The sequence below is a fragment of the Gracilinanus agilis genome, chromosome 2, assembly GCF_016433145.1.
Source record: "Gracilinanus agilis isolate LMUSP501 chromosome 2, AgileGrace, whole genome shotgun sequence".
Taxonomy (NCBI): domain Eukaryota; kingdom Metazoa; phylum Chordata; class Mammalia; order Didelphimorphia; family Didelphidae; genus Gracilinanus; species Gracilinanus agilis.
Window position 1 is genome coordinate 463,778,872 of NC_058131.1, and position 23,385 is coordinate 463,802,256.

The following is a 23,385-nucleotide window of genomic DNA, read 5'->3' on the forward strand; positions in this document are numbered from 1 at the left end:
GAGTTTCTTAACCCAGAATAGCTTATACCAGTGAAATGACTGGCTTAGACCAGAGCTAGGGAGTATCATAATGGATATTGAGATTTTTGACTGAATGAAAGGGTAGAAAGGTGACTGTCATGGAGAAAGCTAAGAGAATGCTATAGAAAGAGCAGTGTTAAAAGGGGCAGCCAGAAACATCCAAATCTCAATGGAAAGCTAACTTTTGATTTAATGTGAAGAAGTAGAAGGAATTTAAGATAGGTGACTAAGTGGATAAAGTGCTTTAATGTTGCTTTTGTACATTGTTGTGACTTCACATTTATTAAGCACCTACTATGTCCTGGGCACAGTGCTATCCTTGAGGAATACAAAGAAAGGCAAAAAATAGGCCCAGTTCCCAAAAAGCACACAGTAATTCCTCCCCAAACAAAGCTGTTCCTTTAAACAAAGGTATAGTGAAGGAAAATAGAGCATATTGACTGTGGTAGAAATCTTTTCCACACCAATCAGGGTTCCATCCTTCACCTCTAAGCCTTGGAAATCACAATTAGTCTTTCTCTGTTTTTCTTTGCTTTTTGTTGTCATCCTACAAATTGTTCTGGTTCTTCTCTGTATCTGTTCATGTACGGTTTCCTAAATTTCTCAGAAACCTTCATCTTTGCTTTTTTCCTATGGTTTAGTAACACTCCATTACGTTCATGTATTATTATTTATTCTAACATTCTCCAATTGATGACCATCCACTTTCTTTTCAGTTTTTTGTTTAAAAAAGTCTAACTCTAAGGACATTTTTAAGTTCTTGGGGAACATGCCAACCAATGGTATTGTTAATACTCCATCCATCGTAATGTGTTTTATAAAATGCTCTACCAAAAATTATTAAAATCAATATTTTAAAACTTAAAAGATTAAACTCAGATTATATGGAAAATTAGGTTTTGGAACATGTATTTCCTGATAATGTCAGTTATTTATAAACATGGTTTCAATTAAGCATCTCTATAATCTCTCCCCCTAGATTTAAACTGCCATGTTTATAGAAATAATTATCAGATATTGTATCTTTAGTTTTTACCTTTAACCTAAGTTCTAGTAGTAGCCTCCTTGGTGATCTGTCTGGCTCCATTTTTTTTTCCACTGTGGTAATCTTACCTGCAAATTGCTGCCATGTCCATCTTCCCCCCCAAATATCCCCTTTTATGGTATTTTTTTGGGTTAAATCTTAGTAAGCGAATCTATAAATAAAAAGATAGGATCAATTTTATTACTTATTGTATACTGTCAAGTTCTCCAAAATGGACCATTCTTTAACCTGAATCTCCCCCCCCCCCTTTTTTTTAACAGTCGGGAGATAAGTTATTACCACTCTTAAAAGTTTATGCCCCCCCCTTTGGTTTTTTTTCTTTGAAACATCATTAATATCTGGTTTGTCTTGTATAACTACTTATATTTTTGGCCAGGAGACATAGCTGATTTTGGGAAACTTTCTTGAAGTAAATGATGCCTTCAAGTTTTTTCAAGTTTTCTTTTTAATTTTTTTTTTTTTTTTTTTTGCTTTAAAACAGGATAGTGAGGGGGCAGCTGGGTAGCTCAGTGGAGTGAGAGTCAGGCCTAGAGACAGGAGGTCCTAGGTTCAAACCCCCCGGCCTCAGCCACTTCCCAGCTGTGTGACCCTGGGCAAGTCACTTGACCCCCATTGCCCACCCTTACCAATCTTCCACCTATAAGACAATACACCGAAGTACAAGGGTTTAAAAAAAAAAAAACACAACAGGATAGTGAGTTTTGCTGGTTAAATAATTGTGCATTTATGACCCATACTTCTCAATTTTGTACATTGTTTTATTTTAATTTCTCTAGTTTTTCCTTTTTCTCGTTTTAAAAATTTATGGATATCATCTTGAAGACTAATGATGTATCCAAGATTATTGAATCTTGTATTCTTCATTTTCAGAATCTTCTCTGTACTTTTAGTATAGTCTTAATTTCTTGGGACTTCAAATGCAGAATATTTTTTTTTTCTAAATTTTGTAGGATATCAGCAATTTTAGATTATTGTATTATTATTTTGCCCTTTAGGTCTATCACTTAATTCTATATGCATATTTTTAATTCTCTTGCTAATTGATTTTTCTGTGCCTGTGTATTTATTTTAATTGGTCTTCATAAACTATCATTCTGTTTTATGAACCTATCAGTTAATTGTGATGGTTGAAGTTTTCTTTACCAGTTTATATACTGATAATTTTCTTTAGGATTTCTTCCCAGTTTTTTCAGTACCTTTTAATTGTAGTTGTTTTTCTCCTGTATTGTTTTCTTTTCAGTCTTTTATTTGACCCTTGTGATTTTATTTTTTGCTGAATTTTTTTGAATGTGTTCTTTAGTGGATGGAACACATTTCAGGATATCTTGTGTGGTTTCTCTTTTGTTTCTATTATTTCTGGTACTTTAGCTTGTTTAGTTGCTTTTTTAAAAAAAATTCTTTTTGATTTTAGTATTTATATTTGTTATTTTTTAAGGGCTCGTGAGAAGCTTAGCTGACTAGGAACCCTCCATCTGCTCCAGAGCTTTATTGATGGATAATTGGTAGGACTGGTCTTGAATTGTCTTCCCTTGGGAGGAACTAGGCTTCTTTCTTTGTTGGACAGTTCTTTTTTTTTTTTAAACCCTTACCTTCTATCTTAGAGTCAATACTGTGTATTGGTTCCAAGGCAGAAGAGTGGTATGGGCTAGGCAATGGGGGATTAAGTGACTTACTTGCCTAGGGTCACACAATTAGGAAGTGTCAGAGGCCAGATTTGAACCTAGGACTTCCCTTTTCTAGGCCTGGCTTTCTATCCATTGAGCTACCCAGCTGCCGGCTATTGGGCAGTTCTAAAAAACTGAAATCTGCTTCCTTTTAACTTAGATGAATAAAATTATAGATTTAGAGTGGGAAGGGCAATTAGAATGATACTACTAATGATATTTATATAGCACTTTAAGGTTTGTGAAGTTCTTTAGAAATACTATCTCATTTTATCCTCACAAAAACTTAAAAGAGGTAGGTACTGTTGTTATCCTCATTTTACAGATGAAGAAACTGAGGCAGGTAGGTTAAGTGACCTGACCAGGATCATACTGCAAGTAAATGTCTGGGGTCAGGTTTGAACTCTGGTCTTCCTGATTCCAGGTCCAACTACTTGGCTGCTAGAAGCCTAAGTTCTCTAAGCCAATAGCCTTATTTTATAGATAAGAAAACTGAGTCTCAGAGAAATAACAAATTGCCCAAGTCGATACATTATTGAACTAGAATTCAAACTTCTTTCTGTCCTAGTTCTGCTGTCTTGAGCAGCATAGAAAAATCCCAATTATCTTTCCACATGTTAAGCTTTTCAAATGATTGAATATGGTTCTCATATACCAAATCTCATTTCCTTACCTTTTGTCCTCTAAGCTAATTAGCCCTAGTCATATAACAGAATATTCTAGACCTGTTATAATTTTGGTCAATTCCCTCTGCATATGTTCTCTGGTATGCTTATAAAATTATAGATATTAGAGAAAGAACTGATGGGAGTCTGGATGCCAACCAAAGCATACTATTTTTCACTTTCTTTTTTTTTGTTTGTGAGTTTTCATTGATTAAAATTTTTTTACATGATTGCATGTATAAAATCTTTACCAAATTGCTTTACTTTCTCAGGAGAGAGAGGGGAGGGAAAGAATTCAAGACTCAAAATTTTAAAAATGTTGAATGTTAAAATTATTTTTACATATAACTGAGGGGAAAATAACATTGTATCTAATTTTTAAAAATTAAAAAAAAAAATAAGTGCATAGATGTTAGGCCTGGAAGAAACCTTACAAGTCACCTAGTTGGAGCAGCTAGGTGGCTCAGGGGATAGAGAGCCAGGGCTGGAGATGGGAAGTCCTGGATACAAATGTGGCCTCAGACACTTCCTAGTAGTGTGACTGGAGCAAATTATTTAGCCCCATTTGCCCTAGGCCATACCTTATTTGATACTAAGACAAAAGGTAAGGGTTTAAAAAAAAAAAAAAGTCATCCAGGCTTTTTTTACAGCTGAAGAAACTTGGGACCCAAAACATTAAGTGACTCAGCTAAGGTGACTGATAGCAGTTCTAGCATTTTCTGTGTGTAATAATCAAATCTGAAACCGGTACCCTAGTTGTATTGTTTGCTTATCAACAGATACTATAGTGAGTCTATTATATCCTGGGACATAGCTACCAGACAATCATTATTTTAACCTGAGATCACATTAGTTTTGCCAGTATCACATTCTGGAATCAGTTTCCAATTGTGATATTGGAAATTTGGGGTTCCTTGAGCTTTTTTTGAGGTCCCTGGTCTAAACTTCCTGTGGACATTTTAGACCTCTTACAAACTACATTTCCCATGATTCAACAGGCTTCCTGCCCTTACATGGTGAAGTAAGACAATGTAAACAGAAGCTTAAATAGGGAGATTGGGATTGGTACTTTTTTTCCCTAGGAAGCAGCCAAAGGGTAGGTATGGTGGGCATTCGAATTAGATCTTAGCAAGCACATGGCTTTCTTAATTATCAATATGGATTACAATAAACCCTTAATATTTTTAAATATATCCTTCTATATCAATTTTATTTGTAACACAATTCTTTGCTACTACAAAAAGAGCTGCTAAAAATTTTGGTATAAGTATGTCCTTTTCCCTTATCTCTGATCTCTTTAGGATATAGATCCAGGAGTGGTATTGCTGGGTCAAAGGGTATGCACAGTTTTATGGCTTTTTGAGCATGATTCCATATTGCTCTCAAGAATAGTTGTATCAGCTCATGGTTCTATGAATTGGTAGTATATTATGTCCCAGTTTTCCCACATTCCCTTCAACATTTATCATTTTCCTTTTTGTTCATGTTAGCCAATCTGGTAGGTGTGAGGTGTATCTCAGAATTGTTTTAATTTGCATTTCTCTTTTCAATAGTGATTTGGAGCACTTTTTTCATATAACTATAGATAGTTTTAATGTCTTCATCTGAGAACTGCCTATTCATATCCTTTGACTGTTTTTTGATTGTGAAATGCTTTGTATTCTTATAAATTTGTTTCAGTTCTTTATATATTTGAGAAATGAGGCCTTTGTCAAAGACAATATGAGTTTTCCCCCTAAATTTGTCTTCTAATCTTGGTTATATTGGTTTTGTTTGTACAGAAACTTTTTTATTTAATGTAATAAAAATTACTTATTTCATTTTTTGTAATGTTTTCTATGTCTTATTTGGTCATTAAATTCTTCCTTTATTAATAAATCTGACAGGCAAACTTTTACTTCTTCTAATTTGTTTATGGTACCACCCTTTATTTCTAGATCAAGTATTGCACTCTAAATTGCTATGGACATTAACCACATGTATTGATCACCTAATCTATTCCATTGATCCCACTTTATTTCTTAACCAGTACCAGATTGTTTTGATGATTTCTACTTTGTAGTATAGTTTGAAATCAAGTACAGCAAGGCTTCTTTCCTTCTTTTTTTTTTTTTATTCTTTGGGTATTCTTGGCCTTTTATTCTTCCAGTTGAAATTTTTTTTTTAGCTCTGAAATAATTTTTAGCTAGTTTGATTGGTATGGCACTGAATAGGTAAATTCATTGAAGTCGAATTTTCATTTTTTAAAAAATATTGACTCATCCTGTCCATGAGCAATTAATGTTTTCCCAATTGTTTAGGTCTGACTTCATTTTTGGGAAGAGTATTTTATAATCGTGCTCATATAGTTGCTGGGTTTGTTTTGGTAGGTATATTCCTAGGTATTTGATATGGTTTAGAATTATTTTGAATGGAATTTCCTTTTCTTTCTCTTGCTTTTGGACTTTGTTGACAGTAAATAGAAATGCTAGTGATTTATATGGCTTTATTTCATATCCTGCAGCTTGGCTAAAGTTGTTAATTTCTAATTAGTTTTTTGGTTGATTGTCTAGGAATATAGAGTGATAACTTTGTTTCCTCATGGTCTATTTTTATTCCTTCAATCTTTTTTTCTGCTCTTATCATTAGAGGTACCATTTCTAGTACAGTATTAAATAGTAGTGGTGATAATGGTCGTCCTTGCTTAATCCTTGATCTTATTGGTGTAAGAGGGAAATTAGGGTATTTTATATATATATATATATATATATATATATATATATATATATATATATGTGGCCACCAGGAATCAACAGTTCAGATTGATTCCACAATTAAATCAGACCCAAGTCAGCATCGGGTTAAGGCAAGTTTATTAACAACTAGGAAGGTGAAGGTATAGGATTAAAGAGAAAGGGAGAGGCTAGTCCAGGCTTGGTTAGGCCTGGATGAGAGAGAAGGTTAAAAGGCTAAATAAATCAGGCTACAAGCCACAAGGCCTAACAACCAGATAGGCTAGTGCCTGCTTAAGACAGAGTTTGGAAGTGTCCTAGGTAGGCCAAGGAAGTCAGCCTAACTTACCCACATGACAATACAGAGTGTAAGCGTTCTGTGGTCTCAGGAGCTCCTTCAGCACCATGTTCAGAGCGGGAACTGCCTCCACAGGAAGTAACCAACATACTTAAAGAGATAGTGTCTTTCGTCACTTCCCGTGGATCCACCTCTAATTCAAGTGGACAAATGGCAGTCTCTACATTGATTTACTGCCCAAAAGGCAGTCCCTTGTTCTTGATTTGTTATCTATTGTCACGTGTGGGTAACTCATCTCCCCTCCCCACTAAGGAAGGTGAGGAATTACATCATTTCTGTGCCTCTGTTAAGTAAGAGTTTAGCTATGAATGGCTAGAGTTAATTCTATTTACACATTGGGAAGAGTTTTAGTTTATCCTCATTACAAAAAATGCTTGTTAATGGTTTTCAATAGGTGCCATTTATCACTTTAAGGAAAGCTCCACTTATTCTAATGCTTTCGTATTTTATTAAAAGCTTTTTCTGTATCTGTTAAAGTAATCATATGGTTTCATTATTATGATCAATTATGCTGATGGTTTTCTTAATGTTGAACCATCCCTCCCTTCTTGCCTCCCCGCCTCCCAGAGTTGACAAGCAATTCCACTGGGTTTTGCATATATTATCACTCAAAACCTATTTCCATATTATTTATTTTTGTAATAGAGTAATCTTTTAAAGCCAAAACCTCAAATCATATACCCATATAAACAAGTGATAGACGTGATTAGTATTGTCCTGGATCATTGCTTTGCTATTAGTAGCCTAGTCAATTACATTTTTTTTTAATAGCCCTTACCTTCCATCTTAGAATCAATACTTTGTATTGGTTCTACCGCAAAAGAGTAGCAAGGGCTAGGCAGTGGGGGTTAAGTGATTTGCCCAAGGTCATACAGCTAGGAAGTGTCAGAGGTCAGATTCGAACTGGCTTGATTGAGGTGTACCTTTGAGTACAAGGTGAGTTTGGAGCCTGGACTTGAAGTTCTCTTCTCCCAGGAAGGAAAGAGTCAGGAAAGGGTAAAGCAGGTGGCAGCAAGGCATGTTTGGTGACCTTTCATAAGCTTAGGAAAGGGAGTGGTACTCACCATTTGACTAAGCAGACAAAATGGGGAATACTGGATGCAGGGAAAGGAAAGGAGATTTCTATTCTAGGAGATATTTCCATTGGGGAGAATGTTAGAAAATTGGGAAGACTGATACTGTACTAAAAATGAGAGCAAGAAAAAAAGATAATAAAGTATTGTTGCTTAATTTGGGCTAGGGTACTGGTACAGGGACCAGCAGTGGCCTGGCCCAAATATGGGTCAAGTGAGGTTTGGGTGTGCCAAGCCTTAAATCTGTATCTGAATAGTAAGGAGTCTTAGAGTGAGGAGGAATCCAATTATGCCCTCTGCTGGTTCCTGGGGGCTGGAATGTTTCCTCTAAAATGAGAAGAAAACAATAAGACCAAGACTGAGGCCAAAAAAATCTGAACAGCAATGGAATCCTCTTTTAGCTTTACCTCCACCTGAAGAAGATGATGAGGGACTTGTGGTACCAATAACACCACCTTTAACTCCCAAGCTGAATGAAATTTATCCAAAATTGAGGAAAGAGGTAGAGCAGATTAAGAGCAATGTTAAAAGTTTTCCCCTTTCCAACCTCAATCAGGAGGTCAAATGAAACTTTATTTCCATTAAGGAAAGGCTCTTCCCTTCTAACAAACACCTTCTGAACCTCTTTCAGCAACTCATCCAGAGGCTTCTCATTCCACCCTTCTAATTTCTGCAGTTTTCTCATTATGTGAGGATTTGGTTTAAAAATATATACTTTAAGTAAAACCCTGGGATTCAGGGAAAAGGAAGAGGAAACCCAGGAACAGGCTGCCAGAACTGGCAGGCAGGCCATGGCAGGGGATGAATGGCTGGTTGTTTCCAGTGTGAAAAAACCTAGCCATTTCAAAAGAGCCCTTTGAGTTAAGAAAGGAAAGAGAAGATGATCCCTTTGATGAGGACTAGAGGTGTCAGAGGTTCTTCAACATAGAAGCCCACCTGGAGTCTTTGGTAAACTTAAGAGGAAGGCCAAAGTTGGAAGAAATTTTTTAGTGCACACAGGAGCTGCTAGATCTTAATTGACTGATTCTAAAGCATGGGAGATTGAAGGAATACATTAATAATCTTAGGAGTAAAGGGAGAAAGTTTTCCTGTACGTTCCTTGAACCATTAAGAATTCAATTTGAGAAAAAGGTAGGGGAAGATTTTTATATATCCCCAAAGCAGGAACTAATTTATTGGGCAGGGACTTGATTACACAATTAGAACTTATTCTTAAAGTAAGAAAGAAATAGTTTTACAGATGGATTTGATGAAGGCAGAAGATGAGCAACACATAGACCCTATGTTGGCGAACCTATGGCATGTGTGCTGGAGGGAGCTGCTTCTTCCCTCCCTCCACTGTGTCTGAGGACATTTCTCACATTAACCCCCTCTTCTGCCCAGCAGCCCAATAAGAGTTCTTCCTCCCACCCCTATAGGGTAAGGGGGTGGCTCACATGAGGTGTGAGGGTGCAGTTTGAGCACTCAAATCTCTAAAAGTTTTGCTATCACTGACCTATAATATGGGTTAAAGAAGGAAAAAGAGGTGGATTAAAGATAGAACCTATCAAGGTAACTTTAAAGAAACCAGTAAGAAAATCTGATAGAACTTACAGGTTTGGTTTGGAGGAAGCTAAACCAAATTGTTCAAACCAGTCACCCTATGGTTCCTGATCCCTACACCCTTTTGAGTAAAATATCTTATGGCCATAGATTATTTAATGTGGTAGATATGAAAGATGCCTTGGACCCTGGTTGCAGGAGTTTATTTGCATTTGAGTGGGAAAACCCATATACAGGGATAAAACAGTACCGGTGGATGGTATTGCCACAGGGATTCATGGAGGCCCCAAATTATTTGGTCAAATTTCTAGAGCAGGTCTTTGAGAATTTTCACCCTGTGGCTGGAAATAGTCTTATACAGTATGTAGATGATTTACTTGTATCTGGAACAAAAAAAGTGGAGGTATCTAGAACTACTAATGACTTACTGAACTTACTGGGAAAAGAAGGACTAAGAGTGTCAAAAAACCAAGTTACATTATGTGGAAAAAAAGTCAAGTACTTGGGGCACTTAACTAGTTAAGGAAAAAGGAGAATAAATTCTGGAAGAATAAAGGGAATCATTGAACTCCTCTTGCCCAAGACAAAAGTGATTAGAGGAAATTATTGTGGTTAACTGGATATTGTAGATTGTGGATAGACTCCTATGCACAGAAAAAGAAAAGATTTATAATTGAAATTGTTAGAGGATTCACCTACAGTATGTCTTGAGAAAGAGAAGAAGCTGGTTTAAGAATTGAAAGAGCCCTAATCACAGCGCTAGTCCTGGTCTTGCCCTCACTGGAGAAACCACTTCATTTACTTACTAAGGTGGATGTTGCCTTTGGAGTCTTGACCCATTAACAGGGAGGACAAAAGCACCCTATCTCTAGGGATTGACCTGAATGTGGCATGCAGTAGCTGCTACTGCCCTTCTAGTTGAAGAAAATAGGAAATTGACTTTTGGAGGGGCCTTGGTGGTGAGTATTCCTCACCAAATTAGAGCAGTCCTGAATCAAAGAGCTGGGAGATGGTTGATACATTCTAGAATTCTGAAGTATAAGGCCATATTATTGGGAAAAGATGATCTAGTTCTGACTGCATACTCAAGCTTAAATCTAGCTGCCTTCCTATGGAAAGGGTAAGATGAAGTGTGGAGTGCAAATAGAGCATGACTAGATGTAATTGAATATCAGACTAAAATGAGGTAGGATCTACATGAGGTCCCACTATATGATGGAATGCATTTGTTCATTGATGGATCCTCAAGGGTAATAAATGGAAAAAGATATAATGCATATGTAGTGGTGAATGGGAAAGGTAGCTCACTAAGGGAAGGAGATCAGTTACCTAATAATTGATTTGCCCATTCCTGTGAACACATTGAATCAAGCCCTTAAATTATTGAATAGAAAGGAAGGAACCATTTACACTGATTCCAAATATGCCTATGATGTGGTACACACCTTTGAGAAAATCTTGGATAAATGAGGTCTGATAAAAAATTGGGGAAAAGAATTGGTCCATGAGGAACTAATTAAACACGAGTTGAAGAATCTCCATCTACTTAAAGAAGTAGTTGTTGTCTTTGTTAGTTGTTGTCCATGTCAGTAGATATCAGTGGAAAGGCAAGAGGGAACAGATTAGTGGATGAGTGCACCAAGGAAATGGGCTTGAAACCTGAAATAGAGAGATTAAGGGTTTTGATCCCCACCTTCACAACTGTGACAGAAGTTCCAAAATTCTCAAAATCCAAAAAAAGGGAATTGATTAAATTAGGTGGAATAAGAACTGAAAAGGGAAGGTGGAACTTCCCCAATGGAAGGAAGAGAAATGTCGAATAAACTGATAATGAGAGAAATATTGATCTTACTACATCAGGGGGAATCACTGGGAAGTATGAGCTATGTGTGATATAGTTCTGAGAAGATCCAGGTATTTAGGAATCTATATTATTGCCAAGCAGGTATGGGAGGGATGTTTGACCTATAAGAAAACCAATTAAGAGCCTATGCAGAAACAAATATATGGAGGGAGAGTGCTGGGGTTAAGACCATTCCAAAGTATTCACATGGATTTCACTGAAATGCCTGTGGTGGGGAGATTGAAATATGTAATGGTGATAGTGGATCACCTACCTGGGTGGGTGGGAACCTACCCCATTGCCACCACAGCAGCCTCTGGAGTTTCCAAAATTAATCTTGGAGCAAATAATTCCTCATTATGGTTTGGTTGAGAATATAGATTCTGATAATGGGATCCATTTTACCTTCATAGTGTTGCAAAAGATAATGATCAGTTTGGAAATAAAATGAAATTTCCATACTTCATGGCACCCAGCCTCATCAGCCTCATCAGGTAAGGTGGAAAGGATGAATCAGGTTCTGAAGGGGCAAATAATCAAGTTGATATTAGAAACCAAATTACCATGGACTAAATGTCTACTTGTTATGTTTTTAAGGATCAGGACTTCCCCTACGGTGAGTGTTTCCCTCTCCGATATGTTATTTGGATTTCCTTGCCTAGGGGAAAACCAGGACCTTCCACCTTTGAATCTAAGGATAAATTTTTAAAGAACTATATATAGACTCTTATCTTCATTATCATTTCTTGAGGGAAGGAGATTCATCTCTCAGACACCCTCATTGGAGATACACCATTTCAGACCAGGAGATTGAGTGCTGATCAAGTCCTGAAGGAGATTAAGCTGAGGTCAACTATCTAAAGGATGGAATCATTTTCTTCACGAGAGGAACTAACTTTAGTTGAGCCAAAACAATGAGGAAGAAGAACTTTGGTGATTAGAATAATCTTAGTAACTTTCTTGGGGGGAAGCCCAAGTGAAACTAACAGTGTTGTAGAGGGATTGGATTCACAGACTCTATAGATACTTGTCAAGTAATAGATTGTGGAGGTTTAGAAAATCAAAGATGGCTAAGTGGAGAAAATAAGTATTTATGTCCAGGACTAGAAAGATCACCATCCATTACAGCTTCTCCATGTCCTTCCTAGGATGGACCACCCAATATAAAGGATGGACTGTAACTCAATATCCAGGTTTGATTCCCAGAAACTGGCAGTAGTTGACCCTCTTACCTATAGACCCCGCTCCCTTGGTAGCACCACTAGCCCCAAAGAAGTCAGGCCTGGATCCAGAATGATCCTAAAGTAATAAGAATAGTGAAGGCTGAAGATCTGAATCTGAAAGAAATTGGGACACAGATTATGGGGTCATGAATGCCTGGGTGGAATGGGTAAAGTACACAGTTTAGAGCAATTGTTATGCTTGTCCTTCTGGCTGACCCACCACCCATTTAATCCCATTCCACTAGGACTAGACAGAAATGAAGGAATTTAAGTATATGGGCCTTTTGTTTCAAAATAACATCCCTGGGAAGAACTGCTGTGCCTGTCTCATTTGCACCACCACCATCCCCCACCCCCTAGAAAAAGGAAAAAATCAATGCTATTCCTGCTTGCCATCCAAGTTCCAGAAATCACTCTCTAGGCAGCCAGAAGGACTCCAGAGCATTGATGAATTGTGAACTTGTACTCAGGTCTGGAATGTTTCTGGAGAGAGTACTGGCAGTTTTCCCAAGCTGACCTCTGGTGGTATTGTGGAAGAAAAATCATCTTACCTATATGCCTTCCAACTGGCCTGATATTTGTGTGCTAGTGCAGTTGGCTATTCTTTTTACCCTGGCATTTGCAAGAGAATAAAAACCAGTCAAAAGAAGTAAGGAGAATGAAAAGAAGTATACTTATGAGAATATATATACCTAGCATAAGAGTCCCTAGAGGAGTACCAGATGAGTTCAAGGCCAGAAATCAAATAGCATCAGGATTTGAATCATTTTTGTTCTAGTAGTCCACCATTAATAAAAATGTAGACTGGATTAGCTACATCTATTATAACCAACAAAAATTCATCAGTTACATAAGGGATGCTGTCAAAGGAATCTCAATACAACTAGATGCTAGTAGTAGAATGGCTGGGAAAATAGAATTGTCCTAGATATGATACTGGCAGAAAAAGAGAGTATATGTGTTAGGATAGGAGACAGTTGCTGTACTTTCATGCCCAGTAACACTGCCCCTGACAGGACAATAACCAAAGCCCTTCGAGGCCTCACAGCCCTATCTAAGGAGGTAGTTGAGAATTTGGGCACAGATGGTGTCCTTTGACTAGTTGGTTGGAGGCATGGTTTGGAAAATGGAAAAGGATGGCAGTTTTGATTCTTACATCCCTGATTGTAGTAGCAAGAGTACTCAACCCAGTAGGCTGCTGCATCATTATGTGTCTATGAAACCTAGCTCAAAGGGTAATTGAGACTGCCATTACCAAGCAGATGCCTATGCAATACAAACAGAACAATTTACCCTATGGAGGAAAGAATGGGAGCAGAGAGCTATTAGGATACCATCAGTCTGGCTGCAGAATTGTATAATAAATGAAATGAAAAGAGCATCTTAGCAAGAAATAAAAGGAGGGAATTGTAAGAAATAACAGGATGTGGCTCTTCTCAAACTAGATAATGATCAGCACAGAAAGAAGGAAATGGGCAGTGGTTGAAGGGGAAATTGGAACAGAAATAGGTCAAAAATAGCTAGAGTCAGCAATGAAGTAAAACAGTAACCTGAAGATGAACCCAGTGCTTACTTCACATGCTTAATAAGTATTAATGAAGCTAATGATTGTTATCTTCCTGCCTCTGAGTGGGATTTGGCAGCCATTTTCTGCACATGCCATATATGATAATATATGTAATGGGAGGGAGATCATACCAAGGGATTGTAAAGTAGAATTCTTCCTTGAAGATTGAACACTCCTAGTACTCAGCCAATGAGGAATGTAGGAGAGGAATTTCTGCGTGTTTGGAATAGGATAAAAGATTGCTTGCTAAAATGAACCTTTGCACTTGGCTTTTTATCTGGATGGATGCCCATTCTTACAAGAATGAAATAAAACCTTCAACTGCACCTGAGTACGACTCTCTCTTTTTGTGTGTCCTTTATCTCTAACAGTAATTTTTGGTTGTAGTCCTAGATCCTTTGCCTTTCATAATATTATTCCATGCCTAAAAAATAACCTGAGTAAAAAAATGGAGATAATTTTAAGACAAAATTAATAAACAATTTTAGGCAAGTTTCTCTAGAATTTAGGTGAAGGGAATACTGCGTATTTGACAAAAACTGCTGGGGAAAATGAAAGCCATTTGAGATAAATTAAACTTAGACCAACATCTCATACCATCATAATAAGTTTCACATGGCTACATGACTTGGGTCAGAGAGTCTTGACCTGGTTTCCAAAGTCCTGGAGGTCTTAAGTGTTCTGGCTTCTGATCTCTGTTCTCTCAAGTTAACAATGATCTCTTCTTTTTTTTTTTTAAATTTTATTTTAAACCCTTAACTTCTGTGTATTGATTTATAGGTGGAAGAGTGGTAAGGGTAGGCAATGGGGGTCAAGTGACTTGCCCAGGGTCACACAGCTGGGAAGTGTCTGAGGCCGGATTTGAACCTAGGACCTCCCATCTCTAGGCTTGGCTCTCAATCCACTGAGCTACCCAGCTGCCTATCAACAATGATCTCTTTCTTAATCATGAAATCTTTTCTCAGTTCTCATCCTTCTTAACTTTTCATTAGCCTTTAATACTTTTTGTGACTCTTTTCTTGATACTCTCTACTTGATATTTTCTTGACACTACTCTCTTCTGGTTTACCACCTGCCTTTTGTACTACTCCTCAATCTCCCTTACTGGGTCTTCATCTGGGTCATTCTGGCCAACTGTGTGTTTCCCTCTAAGGCTCTGTTCTGGTCTGTCTTCTCTTTTCCCTCTATATTTCACTAAATATAAAGTTTCATCTCCTCCCATAGATTCAATAATTATCTCCATGCAAATGATTCTTAATCTCTTTGTCTAGCCTTAATCTTTGTCAACTTGAAAAATAGCTCATAACTACCAGAGTAGTTATAATAGAACCCATCTTTAAACTGGTGAGGGAGACAATTCTTTGAAGCCACCACAGAGTCTCTGGAAGTGCTGTCTTGGGAAATACACCAATAATGGACATTTTCACTGAACTAAAGAACTTGGGGTTATATATATACTTTAGGGAATATGTAGAAGGAAGGACAACTGACTGACTACTTAAAGGATTCTCAAAGAGCATGTGTATATAAATACAATAAGAATAACTAAGAAGATGAAAAGAGTATTTAAGAATCAATTGTATGTACCAATTCTAGGGTTATCTAGGGTATTTGATGACTTATTCAGTCTAGAACAAGGGTCCTTCAAGGGTTTCTTGAAGACAGGTTATCTGGAACAAAGATCGATTTGCTGTTTCATAAAACATGATTATCATCTTTTTTGTTTTTGTTTCATATCTCCAACTGCCTATTGAGTATCTCAAACTGGGTGCTACTTATCTTAAACATCTTAAACTCAACATGTCCAAAATGGGACTTATTACTGTAAGAGGGAAATTTAGGTATTTTATAGATATGTGTTTAAAGTGTGGCCGCCAGGAATCAACAATTCAAGTTGATTCCGTAATTAAATCAGACCTAAGTCAGCATCGGGTTAAGGCACTTTATTTACAATCAGGAAGGTAAAAGTATAAGAATAAAGAGAAAGGGAGAGGCTAGTCCAGGCCTGTGAATGCCTGGACTAGAGAGAAGGTTAAAAGGCTAAATAAATGAAGCTGCAAGCCTCAAGGCCTAGCAACCAGATAGGCTGGCTAGTGCCTGCTTAAGGCAGAGTTTGGAAGTGTCCTTGGTAGGCCAAGGAAGTCAGCCTAACTTACCCACATGACAATACAGAGTATAAGCGTTCTGTGGTCTCTGGAGAGGTCCTTCAGCACCATGTTCAGAGCGGGAACTGCCTCCACAGGAAGTAACCAACATACTTAAAGAGATAGTGTCTTTCGTCACTTCCCGTGGGTTCACCTCTAATTCAAATGGACAAATGGCAGTCTCTACATTGATTTACTGCCCAAAAGGCAGTCCCTTGTTCTTGATTTGTTATCTATTGTCACGTGTGGGTAACTCGTCTCCCCTCCCCACTAAGGAAGGTGAGGAATTACATCATTTCTATGCCTAGGTTAAGTAAGAGTTTAGCTATGAATGGCTAGAGTTAATTCTATTTACACATTACCTCTTCTTCCACCAAGGTGTCATCAATTCTTCACTTTCTCCACCTTCCCTCCCCTGTATCCAATCTGTTATCAAAACCTGTCAATTTTGGCCTCTTCTCCCTTTTGACATTTGATTGATTATATAACTTTTTTGTACCTAGTTGCTTATATGTGTTATTTCTTTAATTAGAAGGTGCTTCTTAAAACCAAGGTCTGCTTTTCTTTGTATCTCCAGATCATAAGACATTGAAACTGCTTATTCACTGACTGGCAATGCCTTAAAAAAACACAACAACAGATTGTTATGAGTTGGGGTTAACTAGGCTTAGTAGTAGTTGTAAGAGTCTGGACATAAAAAAATGTCAAGAACCCAGACCTTGACAAAAAAAGGTCATAGAAACAAATTACAAAGGTCAGAGAAACAACTTTCTCAACTATGGAATAGGGAAACAGTTCTTACTCAAGTATTCTCTAAAAATGTTTATAGGAGGATGGACAATTTTAATAATAAATTGAAAAGCTTTTGCATAAACAAAATTAATGGAATTAGAAAGAAGACAATTAACTTGGGGGAAGTATTTATAATGTTTAATGATATAAAGGCTGTGATATATAAAATATAGCTAGTCTATTAAAAATTATGAACGAGCCATTTCTTTAACGGATAATCAAAAGCACTTTTTTTTTTCAAAAGAAAAAAGCAAGCTATCAATAAACATTAAAATAATGTTTCAAATTGTTAATAGAGAAATGCAAATTACTGTTCCTCTGAAATTCTTATACCTATCAGCTTGACAAAGGTGTCAAAAGTGGAAAATGATGATATTGGAGGGACTATCAAGCACAGCTAATGTACTCTATTGGTAGAACTCTTAAAAGCAATTTAGAAGTAACTCCATCCCCATTGAACTGATTCAAAGTGAAGTGAGCAGAATCCAGGTAAACGTTATGGACAATAATAACAATATTATACAGTGATCAACTGTGAATGACAGCTATTCTTAGCAGTCCAGTGATCCAAGATGATTCTAAAAAGGACTTATGAAGTGCTATCCAGACCTTGCCTTTAACTCATCAGTACCACTAGTAGGTTTATAATTCAAAGAGATTACTTTGACTGTAATTATATAAGTTGAAATTATATCTACAAAAATTATATGAATACACATAGATTGTTGAAAGAGACCTAAAAGGAAGGAGTAATAGTAAGGTTGTTATGGCTACTTATTGAAAGTAATTTTAAAAATGTAAATAATTGACTTTTAATTTTTAAAATCAAATTCATAACTAACTTTTAAAAAGAGAATACGATTATTATTAACGTCACCATACTGTGAGATGAGAGCACTAGGAACGCAGAATCCAGTTCTCTTGGTTGTTAGTACATTGTTTTTCTGTTAAAGAACATTTCTTTCCTAATATGATTGAATCAGTTCATCTACTTCCTTGTTTTGTCTTGTGTTTTTCAGCAGGCTTTAACTTTTTCCCTCCCCTCATGATTACTTCCATTTGGGCTTTGAAAACAATTCTACCATCTTCTCATTGGACAGTGGCTTCCTCTTCATGCCTAGTCCATCTTTATGGCTACTCCAGTATCATATTCAAATATTATTCATTACTATTTAAAACCAGAGTTGTCAGATACACTTCTGATTTCCTGAGAAGAAGAAAAAATAAACTAGTAAATCATTAGGTTATCTTTTAAAGTGAATGAATCAAGAATGTTTACCTGAATATGTGTTTGTGTATATTTCATATCATTCAGTTATATTATAGTGTTGCAGTGCTCAGTGGTATGGTGTCCTTCAAAATAACCATTTAATTTTTATTAAGGACTTAGAAAACAAATTGTTTTGATAGACCTTATTGGAGAATCAGAAACATTCTAGAAACAAGCCTCCCTTTGAGATGTATATAACCTAATTAGGGCAATAAGATGTACATTTAAATAACAATAAAGAGGTGACATTTCAGCATGAATTTTTACAAGGTCATTTTTGATTAATTGCTAAAATGAAAGGCATAGAGTGGATGCTCTAGGATTTCTGGGGCTCTTGGTTAAAAATTGCAGTGTTTGGGAAGATCTTTTCAGAGAGATGGCAGTATTTCACTGAAAGAATATTATACTAAAAGGATAGAAATGATCTCATTATCATTACTTTGTGCTGCCATTTAATATCAGAATTATTTTCTCTTAATTTCCCTGCTATTTTGAGAATTTCTTAAGACTTTATATGTCATCTCCTTGTACTTTTTTTTTTTTTTTTTTTTAGCTATTGTTGCTCTGATAATCAAGACGATTCAGGTTTTAGTTCTGAATTTGTCTTTAACTGTCTGTGTAACTTTGTCCCTCTAGGCTTCAGTTTTCTCATCTGTGATGTTTAGAGGTTAAAGTAGGTAATCTCAAAGATTCTTTCCATTTAAAAAATTATTTTTTTCTGAGTTGCTGCAGTTTGAACTGAGTCAAAAAAAATGGAGAAGAGGCATTCTAGAGTGCAGTTGTAGTCCAAATTATAAGTTCCTGAGACCACTAAAAACTTCTCTTTAGCTAGGGATTGCTGAAAAATCTTACTTTTCTGCATGAAATTCTTTATAATAAAATATTAATTTGGATCACATCATGGCCTCATAAAATACAGTACACAAAATAAAATTGATAACATGGAAAACATTTTTTCTCACTAGTAATTACCTAGAATTCTGTGGCCTTTGATATCATCTCATTTTTTATTTATTATTTTGTAAAACCCTTACCTTCCATCTTAGAATCAATACTGTGTATTGGTTCTAATGCAGAAGAGCATTTAGGCCTAGGCAATGGAGATTAAGTGACTTGCCCAGGGTCACACAGCTAGGAAATGCCTGAGGTCAGATTTGACCTAGGACCTCCCACTTCTAAGCCTGGCTCTCAAAACACTAAGCCACCCAGCTGCCCCCTCACATCTCAGTTTTTAAAAAATCACTGATTTCAGACTATTCACTTTCCATAACACATGATATCCACAGTACCATAAATAATATACAGCAAATAAAGTTCTTAAAGTAAAACATTTTTTAATCCAAATCTTAGCTTCCACTCTGTCAAATGGCAATATAAGCACATTTAACTGTATACTATACTGCTGTAAATCTCTCTATTGTGGCTGCCTTCTGAACACCAAGGGAGATATAGCCAGGGCTGTTGCCAGAAGACCCTGAGACCAGTGCAGTCTCATACTCACTTTAGAACTCAAAGGACTTGGGTTATTATTTTGCAGCTATAATTACAACACAAAACTTGAGTTTTCAATGCAAACATTGAAAATATGCAACAAATACATGGGAAGCTCTTTACAACAGTGAAGCACTTAGTAGGATACTAGTTGCCCCCACAGACTTTTTTACATCAAACTTCTTTTTTTTATTATTTTTTCTTTAGCTGAGAATGTTTATGACTATCAGATGAAAATGAGGTTACTAATAAAATGATTTGAATGCTTGAAGTCAAGAAGTTAAATCCAGGAATGTTGAGGATTGACATATGTTTTGAAAAAGTTTATGGGGGTAAAAAGATCAGAGGAGGGACATAGGAACTTCTATGACTACTTTGCTAAATTTAATATATACTTTGAAAAATCTGTGTAACCAAAGTTCATGGGTTCATATATAATCTTGTTCTTTATACCATGAAATATAATTTTCTGCTGAAAAGTTAATGATAATTAATTGTTAAATAAGGCAATCTACCTTGGTGTGGACTGTCATTGATAAGTTATTAGTTTATTTCTTATTAACAGGCTACCGGCTATAACAAAGATAAGTTTAAAACAAAGACTGAGACAAATGCATTTGCACATATATTAACCGTACTTTCTCTACAGTTTATAGTCTTATAGATTTTCCCAGAGTACTGAAAATTTAAGAGAGTAACTAGAGCTGCCATACCTAGTTTGCCAGAGGCAGGACTACCGAGTTTGACTGTCTCTTCCCACTATTCCATGCTGCCTCTTTTTTTTTTTTTTTTTTTTAATAACCCTTATCTTCCATCTTAGGGTTATTTTAAAAAAAAAAAGTGCCAAGGCTGAAGTGGCAAGGGCTAGGCAATGGAGATTAAGTGGCTTGTCTAGGGTCACACAGCTAGGAAGTATCTGAGCATGCTGCCTCTTTAAACCAGAATTATTAAGTGAAAATAAGTGTTTTTCACTTGATTTCTGAGGATAGGTTCTGAACTTGAGCCTTCCTAACTTCAGAGCCAGTGCTTTATCTATTTTAATACTGACCCCACACACACACTTTGGCCACTATTGTCTTCTGAAAAGCTGTATAAGGCACATTGATCCATGGAGGTTCATAGCCAGACTCGTGATTACACTAAAATGAAATGGGGAACCAGATAAGGAAGGGCCAGAATTAAGCTAGAATTTAAGGTTTCTTTTTGAAGGGGGTAAGAGGGGATAGATGCACTAAAATGAAACAATCTCTATTTCTACTTACCTACAAAAGATGTAATATACATATGATATTTTCAATTTTTCAGTTGTATCCAACCCTTTGTGATGCATTTGGAGTTTTGTTTTTTGGGGGGGGCGGGGGAAACAAAAATATTGGAATGGTTTACTATTTCCTTCTCCAACTCATTTGACAGATGAGGAAAATGAGACAAACAGGATTAAGTGACTTGCCCAGGGTCACATAGCTAGTACATGTCTGAAGCTGAATTTGAACTCAGGAAGATGAGTCTTCCTGACTCTCAGGCCTGATATTGTGCCACCTGGTTGAAGCTGTTCCACATAGGACATAACCAACATAAAGGTTTTACCTCTGCTTACTTATACTTCACAAACCATTGAGAAACCTTTTCTCATATGGGTTTAGTTAAAATCTTTAGAGTACATTCACCATGGTGGAATGGCAGTTGACTTTAGATTGAGTGTATAAATTTATAGGAATAGTTTTTTATTTCTTACATTCTATGCCAAAAAGCACAGATTCCCTTGATTTTAATATAATTTTTGCAGGAGCTTTGAGTTTTTAACTTACATTTTGGTTCTTGTTACAGATTTAAATGCCTTTGAATACTACTGTAGGTATGGAGAAGATTGAAGAACATTTTGCAAAGTTGTCCGTCGCTAGACGTTCTGCAGCGACTAAAGAGCCCACTTACCTCCTCGACATAGACACTTCAAAAAATGTACAGGAAGAAAGTGGATGCATAGTTGCTGTTTCATGTTCCAATGGATCAATTAGACTATATAACAAAGAAACATTAAGTTTACTAAGGGAGTTGAATAAACAGCCTGGATTCTTTAATGGAGTGAAATTTTCACATTCCAATCCCCATGTATTTTCAGCATGTACAGATGGCACTGTAAAATGTTGGGATATGCGTTTATCTGGCAAAACACCCGTACAGATGTTCAAGGGTTATCCTTCCAATGTTCTCATCAGTTTTGATATTAATTGTAATGATCATATAATTTGTGCTGGCACTGAAAAATTTGGTGAGGATGCTGTGATGATATTTTGGGATGGAAGAATGAGTTCTCAAAGTACAGGCCCTTTTAGACCACCATTGGGTGTTTATTCAGAAACACACAGTGATGATATAACCAAGGTACGTTTTCATCCTACTGACCCTAATATACTACTCTCAGGATCAACTGATGGGCTTATGAATGTTTTTGATATAAGCATTGACAACGAAGATGAAGCTCTGATTGCAACTTGTAACTCTGGTTCATCAGTAAGTTATGTTGGTTGGGCTGGGAAGAAATACAAAGAGGTTTATTGTTTGACACATGATGAAGGATTTTGTTGGTGGGATCTTACCAATTTAGATAGTGATCAACCAATTCCATGCTTGAAAATCCCGGATGTCAGAAGAATGATTAAAGTACAAAATGGAAATCTGGATTATATGATTGGTGGCATATACCATGAAAAAGCAGACCAATTGTTGGTTGTTGGGGGTTCAAACACAGGAACCATTCACTTTATAACTAGTGGGCTTTCAGGATTGAAATACATGAAAAGCCTTGAGGGAGGGCATTCTGCTATTGTTCGTTCTTTTAGTTGGAATACGCAGGATGATTCTTTACTGACTGGTGGAGAGGATGCACAACTGTTACTTTGGAAACCTGGAGCTACCGAAAGGAGCCTTGCAAAGAAGGATAGGATGAAAATAGCTTCCTCTCTGCATAAACGTGTTAAAGTTCACAGTCATGATTCTTACAAAAGCAAGAAAAAGTATATTTAAATTACTTGCTATCTTGGTGGGTCTTATTTCAATTAATGAACTATTTTTGCATGTGCTATTCCTACTATATATTACAACCTTTATGCAGAAATGGACCAATTTGTAAATATGCTTTTTGAAGTAAAGAGAAAGCAGATTGAGGTAGAGTGAGGTAGAGCTTGAAATGTCATATAAAGAAACACTTTCTGAATTCAAAAGACCAGTCTGAATTCCATTAAAATAAAATTTAAACTTAAAAGCAAGCCTATTCTTGAATTAATAAAAACTAATGAAACTTTGATTGACTTGTTTCTATACAGGATTTTTTAAAGCAAAAATTTTTTTTTAATTTACATATCAGTTTTTTTAGCCCTGAATTAAATTATGCATTTGGAAGTTCCTGCTTTATATGCATATTTTTGTTCTTTATTATTTATATCAATAGTTATTTTTAATAATCTAAATGGAATTAGATTTTTAAAAAATTAAATGGTGGATATGAGTAAAATTTCTAAAGGAAATATTTGACTTTTGTATATTTTATTTTGAATGAAAAAGAATAGCATCAGAGTAGTTGGCAAGAAGATGGTTGGAATAAGGAGATAGGTAGAAAGGATGTGAAGTATTCATATGAAATTTCTGGAGCAAAGCTCCTCAGGTGAATGGTCTAAAGCGAATTTGCACTCACCAATGAGGATGGCTCAGTTTCGGCATGAGTTCCAAAGCCAAGTATGTAGTTCTTGTAAACTATCCAATAAAAAATGTCATTTTTATTTATAATAATTTTTAAATGGAAATTTTATAGGATCATAGAATTAGACCTGGAAGTGGCCTAGTACAACTTCCCTTATTTTATACATAACAGAATTGAGGCATAGGGAAGCTTAACCTAGGCTAGATAATAAATGGAAGAGCAAAGATTTGAACTTCATCTGACCCCTAACCTAGCACTCTTCCATTGTACCACATTACA

General features: G+C 36.3%; 1 protein-coding gene across 2 annotated transcripts in view; it reads left to right on the forward strand.

Annotated features, from left to right (window-relative positions):
* The window catches only part of WDR89 (WD repeat domain 89), a 31,575-nt gene extending 8,863 nt beyond the window's left edge, over positions 1-22,712 (forward strand). For both annotated transcript variants that reach the window (XM_044664862.1, XM_044664861.1), the window contains exon 2: positions 21,237-22,712. In XM_044664862.1, coding sequence (XP_044520797.1) covers positions 21,243-22,433 — 1,191 coding nt within the window. In that variant the 5' untranslated portion in view covers positions 21,237-21,242 and the 3' untranslated portion in view covers positions 22,434-22,712. The remainder of the gene's footprint in view (positions 1-21,236) is intronic.
* The last annotated feature ends 673 nt before the right edge of the window (positions 22,713-23,385 follow it).